The sequence below is a fragment of the Phacochoerus africanus genome, chromosome 3 (genome assembly GCF_016906955.1).
Source record: "Phacochoerus africanus isolate WHEZ1 chromosome 3, ROS_Pafr_v1, whole genome shotgun sequence".
NCBI classification, from domain to species: Eukaryota; Metazoa; Chordata; class Mammalia; order Artiodactyla; family Suidae; genus Phacochoerus; species Phacochoerus africanus.
The window spans coordinates 144,092,041-144,118,520 of NC_062546.1; the positions used below are offsets into that span (position 1 = coordinate 144,092,041).

At 37.4% G+C, this 26,480-nt stretch overlaps 1 protein-coding gene and 1 long non-coding RNA gene across 4 annotated transcripts in view; one reads left to right on the plus strand and one right to left on the minus strand.

Annotated features, from left to right (window-relative positions):
- Window positions 1-26,480, plus strand: part of PDK1 (pyruvate dehydrogenase kinase 1) — a 38,884-nt gene that overhangs the window by 7,227 nt on the left and 5,177 nt on the right. Inside the window, exons 4-10 of one of the 3 annotated variants that reach the window (XM_047772892.1) lie at window positions 200-384; window positions 696-791; window positions 1,802-1,879; window positions 3,389-3,465; window positions 5,228-5,326; window positions 22,447-22,557; window positions 26,288-26,401. In XM_047772892.1, the coding sequence (XP_047628848.1) occupies window positions 200-384; window positions 696-791; window positions 1,802-1,879; window positions 3,389-3,465; window positions 5,228-5,326; window positions 22,447-22,557; window positions 26,288-26,401 (760 nt within the window). The remainder of the gene's footprint in view (window positions 1-199; window positions 385-695; window positions 792-1,801; window positions 1,880-3,388; window positions 3,466-5,227; window positions 5,327-22,446; window positions 22,558-26,287; window positions 26,402-26,480) is intronic. The other 2 variants (XM_047772893.1, XM_047772894.1) reach the window with 2 other exon arrangements.
- LOC125123290 (uncharacterized) lies at window positions 3,927-23,404 on the minus strand. The gene is made up of 3 exons (XR_007134019.1): window positions 22,029-23,404; window positions 21,536-21,620; window positions 3,927-4,253 (listed from the first exon to the last, which is right to left on the minus strand). It is a non-coding gene; the product is annotated as an uncharacterized LOC125123290 (long non-coding RNA).

The window sequence follows — 26,480 nt, forward strand, 5'->3', positions numbered from 1 at the left end:
TTTCATTTTGGAGTTTCTTCACATCTTCCTTGTTTCAGTAAATTTTAGGATCTGAAATAGATTTAAGTAAGGGTAAAACACTGCTTCTCCCTTTACTGAATTAGGGATTTCTTGCCTACTATTGTCAGCTAACTTTAGACTTTAGTATCACATTCACTTGGCAAAATATTAAGCTGTTTTGACAGGCAGGTTTGTTTAGCTTTACAGATACTGTGATACGGATCAGGAACCGACACAACGATGTGATTCCCACAATGGCTCAAGGTGTGGTTGAATACAAGGAGAGCTTCGGGGTGGATCCTGTCACCAGCCAAAATGTTCAGTACTTTTTGGATCGTTTCTACATGAGTCGCATTTCAATTAGAATGTTACTGAATCAGCACTGTAAGTGTCTGAAAGTCAAGAGAAGACACTAAGATGTGTTGGTATATTTTAAATTTATTTAGAAAAATTCCCTTTGGGGAGAACATTTAATTTTACTTTTTTGCATATTAAGAAAGGTAAATAGACTACCACACCAAGGAGGTTTTTTAAAATTGAATCTTTATGTTTAACCTTATGTAAAATACTATATTTAAGGAAAATATTTGTTCTACTGTTTGATACCAGTTAGAGACACAGTATTCAAATCTGGATAGGGGCATTAGGTATTTCAGCATATTTTATTTGGTTTTTTGTGTTTAATTTTTTGATAGCTTTATTATTTGGTGGAAAAGGCAAAGGAAGCCTATCTCATCGAAAACACATCGGAAGCATAAATCCAAACTGCAATGTAGTTGAAGTTATCAAAGGTAAACACTTATATTTCTCCTTTCAGAAAGAATGCAAAAATCAAAATTGTTGAGTGTTATTTCTTGCTGTTAAAACAACTATTTATATCATGAGATTAAATGCTAAGAGTACATGTATGGGTTTGAAGATAACTTTATAATGTTAATTGTGCACTGTGTATAGGATGAATGCTTTGTTGACACAATATATTAGGCAAAGTTTGGTGATGTTATGAGGGTATCTGTTTTACTTCAAAATATCCCCCCCCCTTTCTAACTTCCTCTACTTGGAGCCATAATTCATAATAGTTTGGTTTATATCTTTCCACACTTTTTTCTGTTTATACCATGTATACTCATATACATACATAATTGTTGGTCTTACATTGTTGTTTTTTGGAAAATGTGGTACTTTGTGTTTATTTTTCTACAAGTTTACAGACATCGTACCATGCTTCAGTATATATGGATATACACCCGGTTTTTGAATGGCTTTTAGGGCTATATCAGAATATATTAATTCATTCTCCTACTAATATAGATTTAGATTGTTTTAACTTTTCTATTACCAACATTACTGCAGTGAACATCCTTAGATATGTGCTGACTTTTGCTAGTATTTTAGAAGGCAAGATTCCTAGAATTAAAAATATTTAAGATGCGTTTAAAATTTTGTTACCTCCAAAAATGTATCTACCAGTGAATAAGAGTGGCTATTCCCTAAACTCTGTGAACTCTAAATTTTTGTTAGGTATATTGTAAATACTTTATTCAGCCTGCTGTTTTTCTTTTTGTTTGTCTTTTCCCATACAGATGTTTTAATTTTTTTGTAATCATATATCATTCTTCCTTTATGGCCTTTAGGCTTTGTTACTGCATACTTAAAAAGACTTTCCCCAAACTAAGATTATTAAAGTATATTTTCTTCTGTAGAAAGTTTTAAAAATGTCATTGGTCGATACTGTTGCCATCTAAATGCATGAAACAGAAGTAAATTTATTTAATGCTTTTTTTGTTTTGATTCACACTAGATGGCTATGAAAATGCTAGGCGTCTATGTGACTTGTATTATATTAACTCTCCTGAACTAGAACTTGAAGAACTAAATGGTAAGCCTGATGTCTTTTCCTCAGTGATTAGTATTGTGATTACCTGAGAAGGAATGATAAGAAGAATTTAGACTTGTTTTACTATGAAAGGACTTTTGATCAACTTCTTCATTGGATATGAAAGCTGAGGGACAGCAAATCATGTTAAAAAATATATATGTATATGTGTGTGTGTGCACGTTTGTGTACATACATATTTTATAATTTAATTGGATTCTTTCTGATAAGACATTTTGGCCTTTTTTTCCTGATTTTCCTGATTTTTTTAATAAAACTCTATGCTTATTTTTGATTTTCTGGTTAGTCATAGAAAAAAATGATTCTAAGAAAATTACATTTGACTTTTATATGCATTTCAGTTGTGTAAGCTTTATTGTTTAAGGTTTCTACTTCCCAAGCTATAAACCATTTTTTATTGTTGAGGAAGTAAAAAGACTGGAAATACAAACTAGGAAAGAAAGATGCTCATCTGTTTGAGAATTTGTGTATCTGTCATGGGTCTTCTTTTTACCCAGACTAGTGCTTTTGGACAAAAGAGGTTTAGTTGCCTTATAAGGAGATTGATGAGACTCCCTGTTTTTCTTAGAGTTAAGGTTGTTCAATAGAGGGAAAAACATTTTCTAAGTTAAAATGACCCTTTAGGAATAATAAAATTAAATAGGCTTTCACTGAGTTGTATTCTGGACCTTAGAGGATGAGGGCAGTGAAGAAGTTGCACCACTGCAGATAGAATTGCCTGGTGTTTTTCTAAAGCCATAATGGCACCATTCAATAAATAAGAACTGCAATGCATCCAAATGATAGTTTGGGAACTTGAATTGCTGTGGGCAGTTTCCAGATGTCCCAGTCATGTTTCCAGGGGATACATTATTCAGCGGAGAAGTCAGTGCTGAATTAGAATTCTAAGGTATGGTTGAGTCTTACTCCTTTACTAAAAGTTCTGCTTGACTCATTCTCGGCCCTCGACCCCCAGCTGGGCTCCTATTAAGTGTTTGAGTGTAGAATTAGTATCCCTTGATAAACTGATGCTAGCTCAGAGTTTTTATTCAGACCTATATTCTATAGAAATGCGTAAAATAAAACAAAACATTCCACCTGGGTGAAACAATTAACACTTGGCTTTTTAAAGAAAGAATGCATTTATTTATGTGAGTTGGACCATGGGATTTATAGACTTTAACACTTCTTTTTGGAAAGCAAACTTCCGGCCTTAAGACTAAGTGTCTTTTAAACAGACCCTCTGTCATAGGGAAGACTGGGAAGCTGGGTTGGTAGATGATGAGCAGGATAGCAAGAGTGACTCCAGGACTCACATTGTCACATCAGTTCTAAACCTATGTGAGCCTGGGGTTCAGACACTGCTAGAGTAAAGAACTGGCGTGGCTCTTCTCCCCAGGTAGTGCTATCCTCCATAGTAAATGTTTTCTTTTCATCACTACACAATATATTCTTAAAATTGCTTTAAGTACATCTTTCTGTACTTTCATATTTTTCTCTTCTGCTCTGTAGCAAAATCACCAGGACAGCCAATACAAGTGGTTTATGTACCATCCCATCTCTATCACATGGTGTTTGAACTTTTCAAGGTTTGTAAATAGTATTACGTCACCTTTATCAGCCCTTTCCTGAGGTTAGGAATCTGCTCTGAAAGTTAACTACTCTATCGGGTCTTCCTCAGTTGCATGAAAGGATGTCATTTCGTGTTCAGTGTCATGTCACATCACTGCAGATCAGCTTCTTGTCAACACTAATGGGCCCTTCAGTGTAGTGGTAAGCTCAGACCTGGCAGTCACAGAGACCTGGGATTGAGTTCCAGTTCTGCTACTTAATAATATGTGTGTGACCTTGGCGAGTCACTCAACCTTTATGAGCCTCAATTTCCTCCTCTGTACAATGAGGATAATACTGTTCAGGTTATTACAAAGCTTGAGAGTAACATACTCCATGTTCAGTACAATGGCAGCACATTATAGGTGCTCAGTAAAGTTTTATTAACTTTGTTTTTACAAAACAAAATATTTAGAAGAATGATTCTCAACTGCCCATCCTTAAAGGACCACAGTCCCACTGTTATATGCTTTTTTTTTTTTTTTGAGAAAGTCATTTATATTGACTTATAGGACTTCTAGTATTATATTTGCTCTTTACAAAAATTTTGAAAACTAAATAAAATTTGCTAGTCATGTCGAGAGTACATTTTCTCTCATCAGCAGATCAATGATACTTGCCAGTCGACAGTAAAGTGAGTGATGAGGCGTGGTACAGCTTCCTGTGGCTGAAGTGACTGCCCCACATCAAGCCCATAGTCTTGCCCAGTGTGGTTACCATGTCTTCAGCCAGCAGCAGGTGGAGGAGAGAAGAGGTGGATTTCAGCCTGACAATGAAAAAGAAAAATACACTGCAACACAGAAGATCTGGCTCTTTTTCCGAAGAACATAGCTAATACCTTACAAAAATCTTCCTACCAAAGTGGTTAAATAAATAAAGGATTGGCACTTAAATGATTAAAAGTAATTTTTTCCCCTGAAATTTCAGTCCCATGACAATCTTGTTCCCCATGATGCTTAATAAAAGAAATAGTACCATATTATAGAACAGATTTTACATAATGTCAATAATAAAGGCTTCCTTTTGAAAGCTGAGCTTAAATGGCCTTTGGTAGAGATGACAGTCTCTTTCTCATGGGACTTAGTTCCAACTGGTGTGCCAACATGCCAGGGCCACACACTTATTTCCAAGTTCAGTCCTGTCTTGTGCCTTTTTAACTGTATCTAGTCTAGCAGTTTCTATTGCAATGCTGCATACATGTCAGATTATCACTTAGTGCTTATGATGTGTTGGCACTGTGTACCCTGTATCCTTTAGAAATTGCTCAAGATAGTTTTACAGTGTAAATATTCTGGTTTCAAACTAATGGTAAATTGGGTTCATTTCTGCATCGTAATAAGACTTGCTATCAATACTATCCAAAAAAATTTTTTAAGCAATTTATAACAAAGTAGCTCCTAGAGACCAAACTGTTCAAAAATAAGATTTGCCCATTATCTACCAAGTTATAAAAATATTTGGATATAATTTTCTGCTTTAATGTAAACTAGTTAAAAGTTGAGACGTCTGGTTTTGGAAAATATGCAGAATTTAGTTTGGATCTTTATCTACCAAGACCTCCAAAACTGACTTTTTTTGGAAAGAAATTCTTTAAATATGGTTATAAGAATTATGATTCTTTAGCGTATTTCCACTGAGTTAAATTTTCAAAAAATTTCAAGTAGTGCATATGTAGTTGAAAATTATAATTAGTTTCTTTCTTTAAAGTTGTGTTTTTAATGTAACCTTAATATATTTCAGAATGCAATGAGAGCAACGATGGAGCACCACGCTGACAAAGGGGTTTACCCGCCTATTCAAGTCCACGTCACACTGGGTAATGAGGATTTGACTGTGAAGGTAAATGCTGTTTGTGTTTGTTTTTTTGTTTTTGTTTTTTAGGGCTGCGCCTGTGGCATATGGAAGTTCCCAGGCTAGGGGTCAAATCAGAGCTACAGCTGCTGGCCTACACCGCAGCCACAGCCACAAGGGATTCGAGTTGCATCTTTGACTGACACCACAGCTCACAGCAGCGCTGGATCTTTAACCCATTGAGCAAGGCCTGGGATCACACTCGCATCCTCATGAGTCCTAGTCAAGTTCGTTAACCGCTGAGCCTCAAAGGGAACTCCCTGTGTTTTTTTTTAATTGCTGTATAGGCATGCACATACTTTCTCAAGGACATAACTTATTCTTAGGAGAAAGAAATCCTATTCCTAATAGAAAATAATCACTTTGTTTCATTTGTCTGGCAGGTTATAGAATTTTCCCTTGAGTCTGTTTCTATTCTGGTCCCTTGTCCCCGATTGAAGTTGAAATAAATCCTGGAGACATGTTCTAGCAGAATCATGGATGTCCACTTTAATATTTACTTTGATAAGTAAAGTCTAAAATATTTCGGTATTTTCAGTATTATATAAATAGTATGTAATTTTTGCTTTTTACACTGCTGTCATTTTATTTTTTTGCTCTTTAGGGCCGCACTTGTGGCACATGGAAGTTCCCAGGTTAAGGGTCAAAGCAGAACTGCAGCTGCCAACCTGTGCCACAGCCATAGCAACACAGAATCCAAGCTGCATCTGTGACCTACACCACAGCTCATGGCAATGCCAGATCCTTAACCCACCAAGTGAGGCCAGGGATCGAACCCTCTGTGCAAGGCCGACCAGGGATCAAACTTGCATCCTCATGGATATTAGTTGGGTTCATTGCCGCTGAGCCACAATAGGAATTCCCAGTCTGCTTTTATTTTAATTGTTTCATTTGATTTTTATAGCATCTCTTTAGTTAGGCTAGGGGTCAAATCGGAGCTACAGCTGCCAGCTTATGCCACAGCCACAGCAACACCAGATCCAAACCATGTCTGTGACCTACACCACAGCTCACGGCAACGCCACACCCTTAACCCACCTAGTGAGGCCAGGGATCCAACCCACAACATCATGGTTCCTAGTTGGATTCGTTTCTACTGTGCCACGATGGGAACTCCCTCACCCACTTCTTTTTTTCTATCTTAGAGTATGGTGATGTTTATCTTTTTAAAATAATCACTTAAAAAATTTTGTGTTAAATTAATAAATGCAGAGAGTATAAAAATCAAATACACCAGTTCTTTGCCATTTGTAGGTTACTACTCAGAGGTAGCCTTTTAGTTATTCTGGTATTTATTGCTATATTAAATATGCAGTTCACTGGTTTTGGGTGTATTCACAAGGTTGTGCAGCCATACCACTGTCTAGTTTCAGAACATTTTCATCACTCCCAAGAGAAAAGAATCAGTGCTCATTAGCAATCAGTCCCCATTTCTCTCCCTCTCCCCAGCCCTTGGCAGTCACTAATCTACTTTCTGTGTATGGATTTCTCTATTATGGACATTTTATAAAAATGCAGTTATACAGTATATGCTCTTTTGTGACTGACTTTTTGCTTAGTATGTTATAGCATGTTCGCATTTCCTTTTATGGTTGAATAGTGCTGTTGAATGAGTAGAACACAATTTGTTTATCCTTCATCGGTTAATGGACATTTGGGTTGTTTTGATTTTTTGGTTATTATGAATAATACCATTTATATACAAGTCTGTATTTGAACATCAGTTTTTAGTTCTCTTATGTGTATACCTCTGAGTTGAACTGCTTATAGGTAACTTTGTTTAATTTTTGAGGAGCTGCCAAACTCTTTTTGGTGACAGTACCATTTTTCATTTCCATCAACAATGAATGAAGGTTCCAGTTTTTCCACATCCTTGCCAAACTTGTTATTTGATCGTAGCCATTCTGATGGGTGTGATACCTCATTGTATATCTTTGAAAAATTGTCCATTAAGATCCTAGGTTTAGTTTTTAAATGGGTTGTCTTTTTATTGTTGAGTTATGAGAGTTCTATTTATTTTCTATTGTAGATACTAGTCCTTGATGAGATACATGGATTTGCCAGTGTTCTCCCATTCTGTGGCTTATTTTTCACTTTCTTGATAGTATCCTTTAAAACACAAAGGTTTTGATTTTGATGAATTCCAGTTACTTATTTTTTTTTCTTTTATTGCTTGTGCTTTCGGTGTCACATCTAAGAAACCATTACCTAATCCAAAATCTCAAAAATGTAGGCCTGTGTTTCTAAGAGTTTTATAGTTATAGTTATTACGTTTAGGTCTTTGATCAATCGTGAATTAATTTTTATAAATGGTTTAAAGTAGGGATCCAGTTTCATTCTTTTGCATGTAGACATACAGTTGTCCCAGTACCATTTGTGAGAAGACTATTCTTTCTCCATTGTCACCTCTTCCAAAAATTAATTGCTTATAAATACACATGTTTATTTCTGGATTCTCAACTCTGTTCCCCTGGTCTATATATCTCTCCTTAAGCACATCTTTGTTGTCAATATTGAAATTGGTAGATGTGAGTTCTCCAACTCTGTTCTTTTTCAAGGTTGTTTTGGCTATTGTAGGTTCCTTGCATTTTCATAAAAATTTTAGTATCAGCATGTCAATTTTTGTAAAAAAAAAAACCCACCAGCTTGAATTTTGATGGGGATCATGTTCAATGTTTAGCTCAATTAAGTCTTCCAGTTCATGAACAACTGGATGTCTTTATACTTATTTAGGTCTTCCTTAATTTCTTTCAATAATGTTTTTGATTTTCAGTGTATAAGTCTTAGACTTACTAAGTTTATTCCTAAGTATTTCACCCTTTTGGGGGCTATCATAAATGGAACTGTTTTCTTAATTTCATTTTTGGATTGTATATTATATAGGAATATAATTGACTTGTGTATATTGATCGTGTATCGTGCAACTTTGCCAAACTCATTTATTAGTTCTCATAATGTTTTTGTGAACTACTTAGGATTTTCTATACACAAGCTCATATCATCTACAATTAGAGATAATTATATTTCTTCCTTTATAATCTGGATTTTTTTTTCCTTGCATAGTTGGTGTGGTTAGAACCTCCAGTACAATGTTGAGAAGTGGTGTCCTTGTGTTTTTCCTGATCTTTGTTCATTTCTGTTGAGCCACAACAGGAACTCCTGTATCCCATAAATTTTTTATGTCACGTTTTTGTTTTCATTCGTCTCAAAGTATTTTCTAATTTCCTCATGATTTCTTCTTTAACTCATTATTTAGGAGTGTGTTGTTTAATTTCCATATATTCTTCACATTTTGTGTTGTATATTGATTTCCAGTTGTATCCCATTGTGACCAGAAATAAAGTTTGTATGATTTTAGTCCTTTTACATTTATTGAGACTGTTTTATGGCCTAACATATAGTTTATCCTGGAGAATGTCCCATGTGTACTTGAGAAAAAAATGTGCATTCTGTTGTTGTTGGATGTAGTGTTCTATATATAGCTGTTGGGCCTAGTTGGTTTAGTGTTGTTAAAATATACTCCCTCCGCATCGCCCTCCCCCACCAAAAAAAAAAGAAAAAAGAAAAATCTTCTGCCTACGTGTTGATCTTCTGTCTACTTGTGATACTCATTGAAAAGTGGGATATTGACATTACCAACTAATAGTGTCAAATTGTCTACTTCTCCCTTCAAATTCTGTCAATTTTTGCTTCATATATTTTGGAATTCAGTTTTTATATGTTTATAGTTTTTTTTATCTTCTTCATATATTGACCTTTTATCATTGTAAAGTGACCTTCTTTGTCTCTATGTAACAGTTTTTGTCTTAAAGTGTATTTTGTCTGAAATGAGTATAATCATCCCCTGTTTTTATGGTGTATTTTTTTCCAAAATTTTACTTTCAGCCTATTTGTGTCTTTGAATCGAAAGTGTCTCTTATGAACTGCATGTAGTTTGGTCATGTTTTTGTGTGTTTGTGTGATTTTTTTTATTTAAAAATTTTTTTTATTATAGTTGATTTACAATGTTGTGCCTATTTCTGCTGTACAGCAAAGTGACCCAGTCATACATATTTATACATTTATCAATTCTGCCAAGGTCCACCTTTTAATTGGCAAGTTCAAGACAGTTACATTTAATATTACTGTTAATGTAGAATTTGTTTGCCATTTTGTCATTTGTTTTCTATATATCTTATGTCTTTTTTGATCCTTTATTTCACCATTGCTGCTGCCTTTTTTGTTGTTAAAATGATAATTCCTAGTATATCATTTTAATTTCCTTCTTTTTAATTTTTTAATATGTTTTTTGAGTTATTTTTTTAGTGGTTTTGGGATTACAATTAACATCTTTAATTATATCAGTCTAGTTCAGATTAATACATACTTCATTTCAGTAGTATATAGACATTGATCCTATATATAATCTGTTCCCTCCTGCTTACCATCCTGTGTATTGTTATTGTCATTTAATATGCATCTTTATACATTGGATGCCCATCTCTACAGATTTATAGTTACGGTCCTCTGTAATTGTCTTTTAAATAACATAGAGAAAAGTTATGAACAAAAATACACTTAAACTCTCTTTTATGTTTACCTATGTGGTTACTTTTCCTGGTGCTCTTTATTTATTCAAATGGGTTTGGTCCCGTATGCTTTCATTTCCGGCTGAAGGATTCCTTTTAGTATTTCATGTTATGTGAGGTCTACCAATGACAAACTCTCAGTTTTTGCTTATTTAAGAATGTCTCAATTTATCCTTCATTTTTGAGGGATAATTTTGCTGGCTGTGGAATTCTGATTGATGGTCTTTTTCTTTCAATAAGGTATTGTCTTTGAATATGTTAATTCTCCTGCCTTTTGGTTTTGTGGTTTCTTTTTTTTTTTTGTCTTTTTGCCATTTCTTGGGCCACTCCCGCAGCATGTGGAGGTTCCCAGGCTAGGGGTCGAATCTGAGCTGTAGCCACCGGCCTACGCCAGAGCCACAGCAATGCAGGATCTGAGCTGCGTCTGTGACCTACGCCACAGCTCACGGCAACGCCAGATCCTTAACCCACTGAGCAAGGGCAGGGACCGAACCCGCAACCTCATGGTTCCTAGTCGGATTCGTTAACCACTGCGCCACGATGGGAACTCCATGGTTTTGTGGTTTCTGATGAGAAACCAGCTGTTAATTTTGCTAGGATCCTTTGTATGTGATGAGTCACTTTTCTTGCTGACTTGTGCCACAGTCACAGCAATGCAGGATCTGAGCCACATCTGCGACGTACACCACAGCTTGCAGTAATGCCAGATCCTTAACTCACTGAGCAAGGCCAGGGATCAAACTCTCATCATCATGGGTACTAGTTGGGTTCATAACCACCTGAGCCATGACAGGAACTCCTGGGATAAATCCCACTTGATCATGGCCATATGATCCTTCTAATGTATTGCTTGATTCAGTTTGCTAGTATTTTGTTGAGGATTTTTGCATCTATGTTCATCAGGGATAATGACCTTAATTTTCTCTTTTTGTGCTTTGTCTGGTTTTGGTATCCGGGTGATGGTGGCCTCATAGAATGAGTTTGGGAGTGTTCCTTCCTCTGCAGTTTTTTGGAAGGAATAGTTTCAGAAGGGTAGGATTTTAACTCTTCTCCAATTGTTGTTTTTTTTTTTTTCTTTTTTTAGGGCTGTACCTGCAGCATATGGAGGTTCCCAGGCTAGGAGTCAAATCTGAGCTACACTTGCTGGCCTACACCACAGCCACAGCAACAGAGGATCCTTAACCCACTGAGCAAGGCCAGAGATCAGACCTGCAACCTCATGGTTGCTAGTCAGATTTGTTTCCACTGCTCCATAATGGGAACTCCTCTTCCCTACATTTTTGATAGAATTTGCCTGTGTGCTGTAAAATTTGGTTGTGATGATTGTTGTACACCTATAAATGTAATAAAATCCATTAAGTAATAACAAAATAGTAATCTACAGTAATTACAGATTATAGTTGATAATTAAAAAGCACTCAAAATATAAAAAAACAAACAAACAGAATTTACCTGTGAAGCCATCTGGTCTGAGACTTTTTAAATCACACTTTTTAATTTTAGTGTTTTTGATTGGTCCATTCATTTTTTCTATTTCATCTTGGTTTCATTTTGGAAGTTTGTACTTTTCTAAGAATTTGTCCATTTCTTCTAGGCTGTCCGTTTTATTGCCATATAGTTGCTTGTAGTAGTCTCTTATGATCCCTAGTATTTCTGTGATGTGCGTTGTACCTTTTCCTTTTTCATTTATAATTTTATTGGTTTGAAGCCTCTCTCTTTTTTTCTTGATGAGTCTGGCTAAGGATTTATTAATTTTGTTGATCTTTTCAGAGAACCAGCTTTTAGCTTAATTGATCTTTTCTATGGTTTTCTTTGTTTCTATTTCATTTTTTTGATCTTCATGTTTTCTTTCCTTTTACTAACTTTGTGTTTTGTCTGTTCTTCTTTAGTTGCTTTAGTTGTAAAGTTAGGTTGTTTATTTGAGATTTTTCTTATTTCCTGAGGTAGGCTTGTATTAATATAAACTTCCCTCTTAGAACAGTTTTTGCTGAATCCCATAGGTTTTGGATTGTTGTATCTTTTTTGTTTGTTTTTTGTTTTTTGCTTTTTTTTTTAGGGCCATGCCCACAGCACATGGAGGTTCCCAGGCTAGGGGTCTATAATTGGAAGTACAGCTGCCAGCCTACACCATAGCCACAACAATACCGGATCAGAGCCGCATCTGCGACCTACACCACAAGGTCACAGCAGTGCTGGATCCTTAACCCACTGAGCAAGGCCAGGGATCAAACCCACAACCCCATGGTTCCTAGTTGGATTTGCTTCTGCTGCACCACAATGGGAACTCCGGATTGTTGTGTCTTTGTTGTCACTTGCTTCCAGGTATTTTTTAATTTCCTCTTTGATTTCTTCAGTGATCCATTGGTTTGGTAGCACTTGTTTAGTCTCCACATGTTTGTTTTTTGCAGCTTTTTTTCTTGTTGATTTACAGTCTCATAGTGTTGTGGTCAGAAAAGATGCTTAATATGATTTCAATTTTCTTAAATTTACCAAGGCTTGATTTTTGGCCCAGAATGTGATCTTTCCTCGAGAATGTTGAGTATGTGCTTGAGAAGAATGTGTATTCTGCTGCTTTCCAATGGAATGTTCTGTAAATATCTGTTGAGTCAGTGTGGTCTGATTCATCATTTAAAGCCTGTGTTTCCTTGTTGATTTTCGGTCTAGATGATCTGTCCATTGCTGTAAGTGGAGCATTAAAGTCTCCCGATATTTTTTGTGTTATTGTTGATTTCTCCTTTTAAGGCTGTTAGTAGTTGTCTTATATATTGAGATGATCCTATGTTGGATGCGTATATATTTACAATTGTTATATCTTCTTGGATTGATCCTTAATTGATCATTAAGTAATGTCCTTCTTTGTCTTTATTCTTTATTTTAAGGTCTATTTTGTCTGATATGAGTATTGCTACTCCAGCTTTCTTTTGGTTTCTGTTTGCCTGGAATATTTTCTTCCATCCTCTCACTTTCAGTTGGTATGTATTCCTAGAACTGAAGCGGGTCTCTTGAAGACAGCAATATACATGGGTCTTGTTTTTGTATCTGTTCAGCCAGTCTGTGTCTTTCAGTCGGAGCATTTAGTCCATTTACATTTAATGTAATTATTGATATATATGGTCTTATTGCCATTTTGTTAATTGTTTTGGATTTGTTTTTGTTGATCTTTTTTTCTCCCTTCTTTTGTTCTCTTGTGTTTTGATGACTATCTTTAGCGTTGTGTTTGGATTGCTTTTTCTTATTTGTGTGTGTATCGTAAATTTTTGGTTTGCAGTTACCATGAAATTTAGATATAGGAGTTTGTATATATACAAGATTGTTTTAAGTTTCTGGTCTCTTAATTTCAAATGCATCTCCTGTATCCTGCATTTGTACCCTGCTCTTCTTATGATTTCTGGGTTTGGTAGCATATTTATGTGTAAATGAGTTCCTACCTTTACTATATATATGCCTTTACCAGTGAGCTTTATCATTTGGTTTTAGTTGTGGGCTTTTCCACCTAGAAAAGTTCCTGTTTAAAAAAGTTTTAAAAGTTCCTTTAAAACAAAAAGTATTTGTTTTAAGCCTGTTTAGTGGTGCTGAATTGTCTTAGCTTTTGCTTGTCTATTAAGCTTTTGATTTCTCCTTCAAATCTGAATGAGAGCCTTGCTGGGTGGAGTAATCATGGTTGGAGGTTTTTTCCCTTTCATCACTTTAAGTATATTGTGGTACTCCCTCTGGCCTGCAGAGTTCCTGCTGAAAAATCAGTTCAATAATCTTATTGGGTTTTCCTTGTATGTTATTTGTTTCTTTTTCTTGGTTGCTTTCAATATTTTCTCTTTGTCTTTAATTTTGGTCAGTTTGACTGATATGCGTCTCAGGGTGTTCCTCCTTCGTTTTATTTTACATGGTACTCGTTGTGCTTCCTGGATTTGAGTGAGTGATTCCTCTCCCATGTTATGAAAATTTTCAGCTATTACCTCTTCAGATATTTGCTCTGGTCCTTTCTCTCTTCTCCTTCTGCCACCCCTGTAATTTGGATGTTGATGCGTTTAAAGTTATCCCAGAGTTCTCTTAGATTGTCTTCATAACTTTGCAATCTTTTTTCATTTTTCTGTTCCGTGTTAGTGATTTTCACCAGTCTGTCTTCCACCTTGCTTACTTGTTTTTCTGCCTCTTGTATTCTGCTGTTGGTTCCCTCTAGTGAGGGTTTTTTTTTGTTTTTTCGGGTTTTTTTCAGTGACTGTATTTTGCATCTCTGCATGCTTAATCTTTAAATCTTATAGTGTTTCTTGTAATTTATCAATCTTTGCCTCCAGTTTATTTCCAAGATCTTGAATCATCTTTGCTATCACTAGTCTAAAGTCTTTTTCATGGAGGTTGCTAATCTCCAGATCTCTTAGCTATTTTTCTGGGTTTTTTTCTTGTTGCTTTCTCTGGGTCATAATTCTCTGCCTTTTCATTTTGTATAGATTTTTTGTGTGGTCACCTTGTTGTAGGCAGTAGGGTTGTAGCTTCTCTTGCTTCCAATGTCTGCCTGCTCATGGCTGAAGTTGGTACAGGGACTAGGGACTGGTGCCTGCTCAGTGGCAGGCAGAGCTGATTCTTATCCTGTAGTGGGTGGGACTTTGTCTCTGGGTGTGATTAGAGGTGGCTGTGTGCTTCCCACGTCTTTAGGCAGCCTATTTGCTGGTGGGCAGGTATGTGTTCCCACCCTGTTTATTGTTTGTCCTGGGGCCTCTCAGCCCTGATGGGTGGTGCCAGATTTTTCCAAAATGGCCACGTCCAGGGGAGTTCATGCCAATGATTATTTCCGAGGCCTCTGCCTCCCATTTCCTTCCCCCACAGTTTCCTCAGGAAATCCTCTAAGGCCTCCAGGTAGGTTTGATCCAGATTCTTATGGAGTCTCTGCTTTGCTCTGGGATGCAGTGCACATGAAAGCCTGTGTGTGCCCTTCAAGAGTAGAGTCTCTGTTTCTGCAGTCCTGTGGAGCTCTTGCACACAAGCCCTGCTGGCCTTCAATGCCAGATGCTCCTGGGATTCCCTCTCCCAAGACCAGGCCCTCAGGCGTGGGAACCTGACATGAGACTTGGAACTCTCATTCCTTTGGGCAAGCCTTTCCAGTCTGTGGGTTGCTCACTCAGCAGGTATGGGATTGCGTATATCACATAGGCACCCCTCTTAGCATCTTGATATGGCTTCTTTGTCGTTTGGTGTAGGATATCTTTTTTCATAGTTTCCACTCTATTTTGTTGATGGTTGTTCAGGAGTTGGTTGTGATTTTGTTTTCATGAGAGAAGGTGAGCCCTAGTCCTTTTCCTCTACCATCTTAATCTCATCTTTCTGAGATTTCCTTGATTTTGAATTCCCAGTTCTTCTATTGAATTTTTATCTCCATCACCCTATTATAAATTTCTGGGAACATTATTCCTTTTCTATAGTATTCTGTTCTGGCTTTACCTTCTTTTATCACTCTGAGGATAGTAATATTCGGTGTTTTTTTTTTAAAGTTAATATGCCTCAGCTCTCTGTACTGTTTCCTCTGATTTTTTTTTTTTCTATTTATCCCTTTTGGCTATTCATGTAAAAGAATGAGGCACAAATAAACATATGGCAAGAATCATCTGTTGCCTGAAAAACGAATGTGAAGGTGTCACTTTTTTCTAGCCCAGATGCTAATGTGTGTCTATTTTTTGGTTAGTTATATGTCAACTACTTGCCTGCTAAGGTCTTCTTTTTTAAATTTTATTAGAGTATAGTCGATTTAAAATGTTGTATTAGTTTCAGGTGTACAGTAAAGTGAATCAGTTGTACATATATACATTTTTTTCTCATACAGGTTATTACAGAACATTGAGTAGAACTTCCTGTGCTATATAGAGTAGGTCCTTGTTAGTTATCTCTTATATATAGTAGTGTGTATGCAATGATCCCATCCTCCCCACAACAGTTTTTGCTTTGGTAACCCTGTTTGATTTTGAAATCTATTGTTTCATAAACGAGTTATTTTGTATCATTTTTATTAGATTCCACATGTAAGTGATATTGTATGGTATTTGTCCTCCTCTGTCTCACTTACTTCACTTATTGTGATAAACTCTAGTTGCATCCATGTTGCTGCAAATGGCCTTATTTCAGTCTTATCTGTGGGTGAGTAATATTCCATTGTGTATATGTACATCTTCTTTATCCATTCCTCTGTCAGTGGACATTTAGGTTGCTTCCATGTCTTGGCTATTGTAAATAGTGGAGCAGTGAACATTGGGGTGCACATATCTTTTCAAATTATGGTTTTCTCCAGATGTATGCCCAGGAGTGAGATTTCTGGGTCATATGGTAGTTCTATATTTAGTTTTTTAAGGAACCTCCATACTGTTTTCCATAGTGGTTGTACCAGCTTATATTCCCAGCAACAGTGTAGGAGGGATCCCTTTTCTCCACACCTGCTCCAGCACTTATTGTTTGTAGACTTTTTGATGATAGTCATTCTGACTGGAGTGAGGTGATACCTCATTTTAGTTTTGATTTGCATTTCTCTAATAATTAGTGATGTTGAACATCTTTTCATGTGCTTTTTTTGGCCACCTGTCTGTCTTTGAAGAAATGTCTATTTAGATCTTCTGCCCATTTTTTTTTTTTCTTTTTAGGGTCGCACCCACGGCATATGGAGGTTCCCAGGCTAGGGATCTAATTGGAGCTATAGCCGCCGGCCTATGCCAGAGCCACAGCAACTCCAGATCTTTAACCCACTAAGTGAGGTCAGGGATCAAACCCGCAACCTCATGGTTCCCAGTAGGATTCGTTTCCGCTGAGCCAAGATGGGAACTCATCTTCTGCCCATTTTTTTTTTTTTTTTTTGTTGGGGTTGCTTGTTTTTCTGATACTGAGCTGCACGAGCTGTTTGTATATTTTGGAGATTAATCCCTTGTCGGTTGCTTTGTTTGCAAAGATTTTCTCCCATTCTAAAGTGAGTTGTCTTCATTTTTTTAAAAAGGGTTTTCTTTGTTGTGCAGGAGCTTTGAAGTTTAATTAGGTCCCAATTTATTTATTTGTTTTAATTTTCATTATTCTTTTAAGGTTTATTTGATTCAAAATAAGTCCCACATGGCTCTGCTTTAGGGCTTCAGTTGTGCTGCAGCATGGTCTTTCTCACACCCTTTTCTACTTCTGTTTCATGTGCTTTAGCATGCTGGTCTGCAGCTGCTTACCCCTGCTTGTATTCATCCATCACTGCATGGATCACAGTTCACTGAGCTCTTAGACACTCAGCAGACTCATTCTGTGCTGGTGGACAGGCTTTCCTTAGGGAGTCTCTCTCTGCTGTAAAGAAAGGCTCATGATAGCCCAGCAGTTCCACTCTAGGTATATAATCTCAAAGGACTGAAAACAGGTATTTAAGGAAAAACTTAGACATGAATGTTCATAACAACATTATTCACAATAGCCAAAAGCTAGGAACAACCCAGGTGTTTATCAGCTGATGACTAGATCAACAAAATGTGATATGTCCATACAGTAGAATATTATTTAGCCATAAAAGAAATGAGGTATTGGTATATGCTGCAACTGGATGCTACAACATTGAACACAATATGCTAAATGAAAGAAACTAATTGCAAAAGGCCACATATGATGCCATTTATATGAAATGTCCAGAATAGACAAATACGTAGGGGCAAGAGATAGATGAGTGGTTGCTTAGGGGAGTAATCAATAAAGAGTCCAGGAGGTCCGACTAGCATCCATGGGGACATGAGTTTGATTCCTAGCTTTGCTCAGTGGGTTGGGGATCTGGTGTGGCCATGAGCTGTGGTGTAGGTCGCAAATGTAGCTCGAATCCCACGTTGCTTTGGCTGTGGTGTAGGCCAGTGGCTGTAGGTCCGATTTGACCCTTAGCCTCGGAACCTCCATGTGCCACGGGTGCAGCTCCAAGTCCAAGATTTTTTGCAGTAATGAAAATACTCTAAAATTGACCATGGTGGTGGTTGTACATACCTGTGAGTATAGACCTGTGAGTATAGACATACCTCATTTTATTATGCTTCACTTTATAGTACTTTGTGGATATTGCATTTTTTTTGAATATTGAAGGCTCATGGGCTATTATATTTGCTAGAATGGTCAGGAATCTTTGATATTACTATTACAATTTTTGATGTATTTTTCAGTTAATGTCTGTACTTTAGACAATGCTATCACTCTTAAGAGATGAAAGTATACGTGTACATATAACTTTTATAGGCACTAAGAAACCAAAAAATTCAAGTGACTCACTTTTTTGCAGTATTTTCTTTACTCTGGTATCTGGAACTGAACTCACAGTCTGTCTCTGAGGTATGCCTGTATATTAAAAACCATTGAGTTGTATACTTTAAATTGGTGAATTTTATGCTATGTGAATTATATTTCAGTAAAGCTATTTTAAAAAAAGGCTCAGAAATGTTAGAACAGACTGTTCCAGAAGCTTCTATAAAAACCCTTCCCTGTATTAGGCTCTGCCTCCTCACATCTACATCCATGACTGCATCTACTCTAGTTAGCATTTTACATGTTAAGAGCTTGCTTTAATTTTCTTCAGTAGTTTTCATCCTCATCACTTACTTTAGACTTTCAGGATCAAGGCCTGTTTTTGTTTCCCCCATTCTTTTAGCTTGTTCAAAATCTGTTAAAAATCTTGTTCAATATCTGTTAAAAATCTTTTTTATTACATTTATAGTTTTACAACAATCACCACAAACCAATTTTATAGCATTTCCATCCCAAACCCCCAGCCCATCAACCTGTCTCCTTTGGAAACCATAAGTTTTTCAAAGTCTGTGAGTCACTATCTGTCTGCAAAGAAGTTCATTGTTTCCTTTTTTTAGATTCCATTTGTAAGTGATAGCATATAATGTTGGTGTCTCACTGTCTGACTAACTTCACTCAGCATGATAATTTCTGGGTTCATTCATGTTGCCGCAAATGCTGTTATTTCTTTCCTTTTAATGGCTGAGCAATATTCCATTGTGTATATGTACCACATCTTCTTTATCTACTCCAGTGTTGATGGGCATTTAGGTTGTTTGCATATCTTGGCTATTGTATAGAGTGCTACAATGAACATTGGAGTACATGTATCTTTTCAAGTCATGGTTTTCTCTGGTAGTTGCCCAGGAGTGGGATTGCTGGATTATATGGCAATTATGTTTTTGGTTTTCTGAGGAATCTCCATACTGTTTTCCACAGTGGTTGCACCAATTTACATTTCCAGTAACAGTGTAATAGGGTTCCCTTTTCTCTACACCCTCTCCAACATTTATTGGTTGTAGACTTTTTTGGGGGGAGGGGTTACCTTTACTTTTATTGAATTTTTATTTCTATAGTTCTGTTTTTTATTTTTATATAATTTTAATTTTTTTCAATATAGCTGGTTTACAGTGTTCTGTCAATTTTCTACTGTACAGCATGGTGACCCAGTTACACATACCAGTATAGATTCTTTTTTCTCACATTATCATGCTCCATCATAAGTGACTAGACATAGTTCCCAGTGCTATGCAGTTGTAGACTTTCTGATTACAGCCATCTGGCTGGTGTAAGGTGGTACCTCATAGTAGTTTTGATTTGCATTTGTCTAATAATTAGTGTTGTTGAACATCTTTTCATGTGTTTTTTTGCCATCCGTATGTCTTTGGAGAATTGTCTATTTAGATCTTTTGCCCATTTTTTGATGAGGTTGTTTGTTTTTTTTGGTATTGAGCTGCAGGAGGTGTTTATAAATTTTGGAGATTAATCCCTTGTCAGTCACTTCATTTGCAAATATTTTCTCCCATTCTGTGGGTTGTCTTTTCATTTTGTTTAGAGGTTCCTTTGCTGTGCAGAAACTTTGAAGTTTAATTAGGTCTGACTTTTTATTGTCTCTGTTAGAATCTTGTGAAGGAATTGTTTTGGTGTTTTTTTTTCTGTCTTACAAGTATAGCTGCTCTTTCAGATTTGGTGTTTTGTCTATATTCATTAAATAACTTAAATGTTATAGCCCCATGTCTTTTAAATTAAACTTTAAATGTCTTGGTTCATTCTCTGTTGGTGATTTTACAAACCTGACCTTGAAAGAACTATTGAATAAGAAATTTCAGGAGCTCTGGGTGAGTTCAGGGTTAGTACATTTCCTGCCTTCAGAGCTGTCATCAAGTTAGTAGTGGTTCATTTCCCTTGGACCTGAAAATCCACATATATTATCACAGGGAGCCCAGTGTCATGGGAAACAGGATGTTGGGGACGGCAGCTTTCAGTTAGATGACATTGAGATGCAGTGAGGAGAAAGCTTTAAAAATAATTGGCAAAATTCTCTTCTTCAAAGTTTCTACTGCTATTACTCCATATCACCCGTCTCTTTCATAATCTTTTTCTTTTTCCTTGACATAGGCTTATGTTGTGATGATTCTAAGTGTTTTTTTCCAAGTAATGTTAGTCAGGAATTTTGTGTTTCATTTCCACATCTCTGAATTTGTCATCAGAGTGTCATTCTTGTCTTAAATATATAGAGGAAACATCTGTCTCTCTCTCTCTCATTATTCCCTCCTTCCCTTTTCCCAAAAAACTCAGATTCTCTAATATAATATCTGCTACAGTCCTCTAGCTTGACCATTGTAAAAATATACTGGTTCTAGTTTATTTTGGTTTTGGCTACAAAGCAGAAGAGGTTTCTTTATCCATTTTTAACTGTGTTCCTATGGCCTAGATTATTCCTTCACTTCTGGCGAGATGACATTTCTCAGGGGCACCTCTGGCCTTTCTGTTCCACTCTCTGCTTTTATCAGACCAGCCTGGGGCTAGAAATCACTTCGTGTTTCAGACCTGCTGGACTGCTGTAGTCTTTCTGGCCAAAAGGTTAAGGAAAACCAGGAAATATTTATTGAAGTGTACCTTTTTTTAATCTTATTATCTATTCTAATATGTTGTTTCTTTGATATTTATAGAGCTGTACTTCTGACTCATGTTACCAGTGAATGTGCAGCAGAGCATTAAAGGATGAATAATTAACAAATGATGAATCTCAGAAACTATCCAGAGCAAGCCCTTTATTCATCTTACTAAAATAAATCTCTTCACACGGCTTTGAATTCATAGCCAAAAACAATTTCCAAGCATAATGCTACATATAAGTTCTTAATAAGGCCCTTGTATATTTTCATACTAGAATTATCTAATTAGTAGATATATAAGAGGAAAGTGTTCAGATGTTTTTTCAGAGCAGATTTTTACCGTAAAAATTACTAGCTCTGAATTTCCATTGTGAAAGTTATATGTAACAATTTTTAGAAACTATGTAAAAACCTCAACTATAAGCCATTCAAACTATTGACTTTTTAATATATGTTCAGTACTGTTTTTATCTATATACATATGTTAAAAGCAGGTTTGTTTGTATATGACAACCATGTTAATATTATAGATAGAATCAATTTAGATTTTGTGACAAAGGAAAATGGCTATAGATGGTAAGATAAGCTGTTATAATAGGAAAATAAGTCCCTGTTAAACGAAGGAAGACATGATGAAGATAATCTAAATAAATCACTAAACTCAGTGTACCTTATGATGTGAGGTGACATAATGACATAGACAGGAGAGTGATGTAAGAACAATGTAAAGACCCGTGAACCTTATAACTCACCAGAAAGTTGTCCAGGAGGCTATGCTCTGAACTGACTTGTAGATGAGACTCTAAAACACAATGAAATGGTTCTCTTTTGTCCTACCTGAAAAAGGAAAGTTACACTGTTTTTCCATAATAGAGGTAACTGTGAAAAAAATTGAGAAAACTGAAAACCCAAAAGAAGGCAGTCATAATGCCATTGACAATAAAATAGTATTTCATTACAGACTTTATAATTTTTATAGAACTAGATTGTTATAAATGCTTCTCTATATCTTTCCGAAATTTTAACTTTTTAATTAAAAAATCTTTTTTTTCTCCATATCTTTTTGCTACTTAACATTTTGTGAGCATCTCTTGTCAATCTAGTTTTGCGTGCTCTTTAATGGTGACGTAGTATTCTCTTTCACACCGTATGTTAGTTTACTTAAATAGCCTGCTATTTAAGTGATTTTGGCTGTTTAGTTTTAGCTGTTGCACATAGTGCTGTGATGGATTTTCTCATACATACCCTGCATACTTTGATTATTTTCTCAGGATAAACCTTGTTGGGTCACAGGGTGCACGCATTTTTAATCTGGTTGCCAAACCGCCTGCCAGAAAGGAATTACAGATTTATTGTCACAGCCAAGATAGGCTTCGCTTAGGCCCCGTTGTGCGCTGAACGGCATTAGTGTGATCACAGTCATGTCACAAAGCTACAGCACTGGATTTACATTACAGTGGAGTTCATTAGGTCTTAGAATGCTACATACTAAAGGCGTGAAGGTCCAGCACTGCGGGAAAGGTTTCCCATTCGCAACTTGGATTGCTTGGTATTCGTTTTGAAAAGCAGAGCTCTTCAGCCATCAGTTAACCGGGACATCGTGTGCATCGGTATTTTGCTGTGCCTGGGCCTCGGTCATGGGTTTGATCCTTTCTCACCTTAGATGAGTGACCGAGGAGGGGGTGTTCCTCTGAGGAAGATTGACAGACTCTTCAACTACATGTACTCCACTGCACCCCGGCCTCGTGTCGAGACGTCGCGAGCAGTGCCTCTGGTATGTGGTCAAGACATCACAAAGTGGGTTTTTGTGACGCGGAAAAATAAGTTGGTCACCACAGAAATCAGTGAAGCCATTGTGTGTGTGAGGTTCACCACGAGGCTGCTGGGAAGCTATTAGACACAAACAAAAAAACTTTCCTCTACATTTGAGTACTTTTGGAATACTTTTTAAAATTGATTGAAAAGAGTGTAAGAGTATTGTTTGAGTTCTTGCTGCCAAACTTGATAGTGGTGTGTCAGTAGTTTTCCTGTGGTAAACCACATTTTGATATACTATCTCTACTGTGAGGCTTAAATTACCAGCTTTACTAGTATTTGGTCAACACTGATTTAACCTTCAGTGGTTCTCCCCCTCCCCAAGTACTTGTAATTAGAAAGATTTCCTATTCTAGGCCCAAAAAGTAAGACTAGAGCTCTGATCAGTTTAATTACCAACCTGAAAATAGTCAAATTAATAGAATTGTGTTGATCATCTTTTTCTTAATGGATCATAGTCACTTTTTTTGGGGTTTAATAAGATTAGCTATTGAATGGACTCAGCCCTGGCCCTCCAACCCCCAGAAAAGCCCTTTGTCAAATCTCTCACTTGTAATTCTAGAAGAACTCTATTCTTCCAGGCTTCACAGCTTCTCTGGCATATACAATGGAGTCAGGCTGTAACATGAAATATAGTGCAAGATGAGTCTATTTTAGACTTTTTCCTGGAAGGTTTCTAAAAGGACTTCATTCTCATTACACAATTTAGTTACATATTCTTGTTGCACAGCACAGATTCTATAATTGCAACTGTAACACAGTTCATGTCTTACCAAACTTTTAAAATGATTGCTGTAGGAGTTCCCATCTTGGCACAGCAGAAATGAATCCAACTAGGAACCATGAAGGTGTGGGTTTGATCCCTGGCCTTACTCAGTGGGTTAAGGATCCAGCGTTGCTGTGAGCTGTGGTGTAGGTCGCAGACACGGCTTGGATCTGGTGTTGCTGTGGCTGTGGCTTAGGCTGGCAGCTGTAGCTCCAATTTGACCCCTATCTGGGAATCTCCATATGCCGTGGGTGCGGCCCTAAAAAGTGAAAATAAGTAAAATAAAATAAAGTAAAATATTTGCTCTAGTAATGTGCTTCTCGAGTGAGATATGGGCAGGCATCTGTGTCCTAGGGGACAGAAAAGATCAAATCAACATGAGCTGCTTCTTAGATTCTGATTTTATTAAGTAGAGACAAGGGATAGACTGCCTTTGTAGTAAACAAACATTGTAGAATTTGTGGAGAGCAGCACAGCATCCTAGTCCAGACTGAATCTAAACTGTCTGGTCTATTCTCAGCTCAAGTACATCTGAGCTGTATAACCTTGGGACAGTTATTGACCTTTCAATACCACAGTTTCCCCAGCTTTAAATTAAATTATTGTGAAGATTGAGTTAATGTATTTGAAAATGCTGTTTATAGTGCCTTGCACAAAGAATAGTGCTTTGCACAAAGTAAATGCCATATGGTTGTTGTTTAGGATGCAAAATCAATGTGAATTTTTTTAGAAAACAGGAGGCTTGACCTGGCACAGACTCCCCTGTGTACCCACACAGCCTTACCAAGGTTAAGCCTGTTCTTAAACTCCTCCAGAGCCTCCTTCCTGACCCCTTTGTAGTGGACCAGTAAGCAAGCAATGGGGCAGCTGGGAAAAGGCTGTTTGGCATCCTGACCATAAGCAGTCACCTTCCCACCCGATCACTGAGAGCTTCCTTCGCATGTTTGCCTTCTGATGGCCACATGGATGGCGTGTCTTCACCCTATAAGCCCCTTCAGAGAGGACCTTCCACATCTCCCTCTTCCAGACCTTCCCATCAGTTATCCAGTTTCGTTCTTTCTAAGTCGCTGACCAGCCAGCCTATTTGCCACTGCCCATGAGTCCCCGTAGGTATGTCACTTCGAGTTCTGCCCACTGGTAGGTTTTGCTTTCACTCCTGTCTTTGGCCTGGCCCTGACCAAGGCTGCAGTGAAAGGGCAGTCCACCTTTGGCTGCTGTGTGCCACTGTGTAGAGGCAGCAGCAGGCCAGGCCCATGCTGTTTTCCTTCTGCTAACTCCTCAAAGGGGAAGTCCCATGGGTCCACAGGGGTGGTTGGAGAGTCAGTGATGAAGTATATCAGGTACCATGGGTACCACCTGCTCAAGCAGATTGCCTGGAACCACTTCTGGAACCAGTTAATGTATCAGACAGGGTCCCACCTGGAAAGAGATAGCTCAAATTATGATAATTCAAGAAAGGCTTACCTACAAAGAGATAAATCACAGAAGTAGAGTTGGGATAGCACAGGAATCCAGGCTAGCAGCAGCAGAGCTGTCACCAACCTGACTCAAAGGGAGGAGAAGTCTGCAGAACTCCGAAGGGAAAGTTGCAGAGTAGCTGCTTCCTCTCCAAGGGTCCAGCCTGCCCAGGAAGCAGCCTCAGTGGGAAGGAAACAGGGGCTGAATGTCCCACTTGACTCCTCTGAATTCCTACTCCTTCCCCATTGACTGGACCCACTGGAAGCAGAGGGCATGGGGATCCATCAGCATCTCAGTTCAGGCCGGCCTCTCAGGGCAAGGACAACTGTGGAGGATAGACAGTTGGTTTGGAGAGGCAAACAGAAACGCTGGTTAAAAAAGTCAAGTAAACGGTGGAGGTAAAGAAGCCCAAAGCTTGGATTTGTTAATGGCACTCTGATTCCTAAATCCAGGTACACTCTTCACTAAAGTATGATATAGAATGTCATTGAACATCTGAGTTGGTGATAACAACCATTTCTACGTTTATCCACGTATTCTGCTTTATATTAAAGAACTGGTAGGATTTATCCAGGTAAATTAGAAGGCCATTCTAGATACTGGAAATAGAATGAACAAAGACACAGAGGTGAAAAATAACATGGTCTGTTTGAGGAACTTTAGAGCAGGAGATTTAGTTCAGCTGGACTGGGATGTTGGAGGGTGTGACCTGCTCTTAGTGGGTTTTTTGAAAGCTTTTTAGAAGCTTGGATTTTTGTCTCAGGGCAGTGGGTTGAGGATGGTAGGGTTGGGGTGGGTGCTGGGCGCTTTGAAGATTTTTAAGCAGGAAAGTGACCTGTTTGTGAGAATTAAGAGAGTAGACCTGTTAGGGACCTCTTCAGACTTAGAACACAGGCAGGAAATTCAGGATAGAAAGTCATGAGACACGTCTGTTAGGTTGCAACCAGGCTTTTTCTACTCGTGCTCCTGAAAGAGAGAACATTTTTTTAAAATCTTTTTTTTTTCTTTTTTTTCCCACAGCATGTGAAAGTTCCCAGGCCAGGTATTGGACCTGTGCCACAGCAGCAACCTGAGCCTCAACAACGACAATGCTGGCTTTTTAATCCTCTGTGCCACCAGGGAACTCTAAGAGAGAACATATTTTATATGCTATTGCTGAAAGCAGTATTGGGATACTCTGGAGCAGGCCAATGAAGAAAACCAACATGCTTTTTCCAGACCCCTCCCCACCCCCACACTCCCTGGTCATTTTACAGAAAGAAGAAGAATGAGGAATTTTAAATGACCAAAAGGAAGCCAGCTAATTCAGTCCTCACCTAGGCTGCAGCTTGCTCATTTTTAATACTTAAATATTAACATCTTTTAGGTGCAGGCTCTGATAGCACTGGGATAGTCCAGTAGCACTTACCTTAATGAATTTCAGTGTGTGGCTTTCTGAATTAAATTTCATTTTCTCATCAAACAGGCTGGTTTTGGTTATGGATTGCCCATATCACGCCTTTATGCACAGTACTTCCAAGGAGATCTAAAGTTATACTCCCTAGAAGGTTATGGGACAGATGCAGTTATCTACATTAAGGTAATAACTTTAGTCTTCTTGACTTAATGATACTTCTTTTGATTATAAGATGCCAATATTTAACTGTAATGAAATTTTC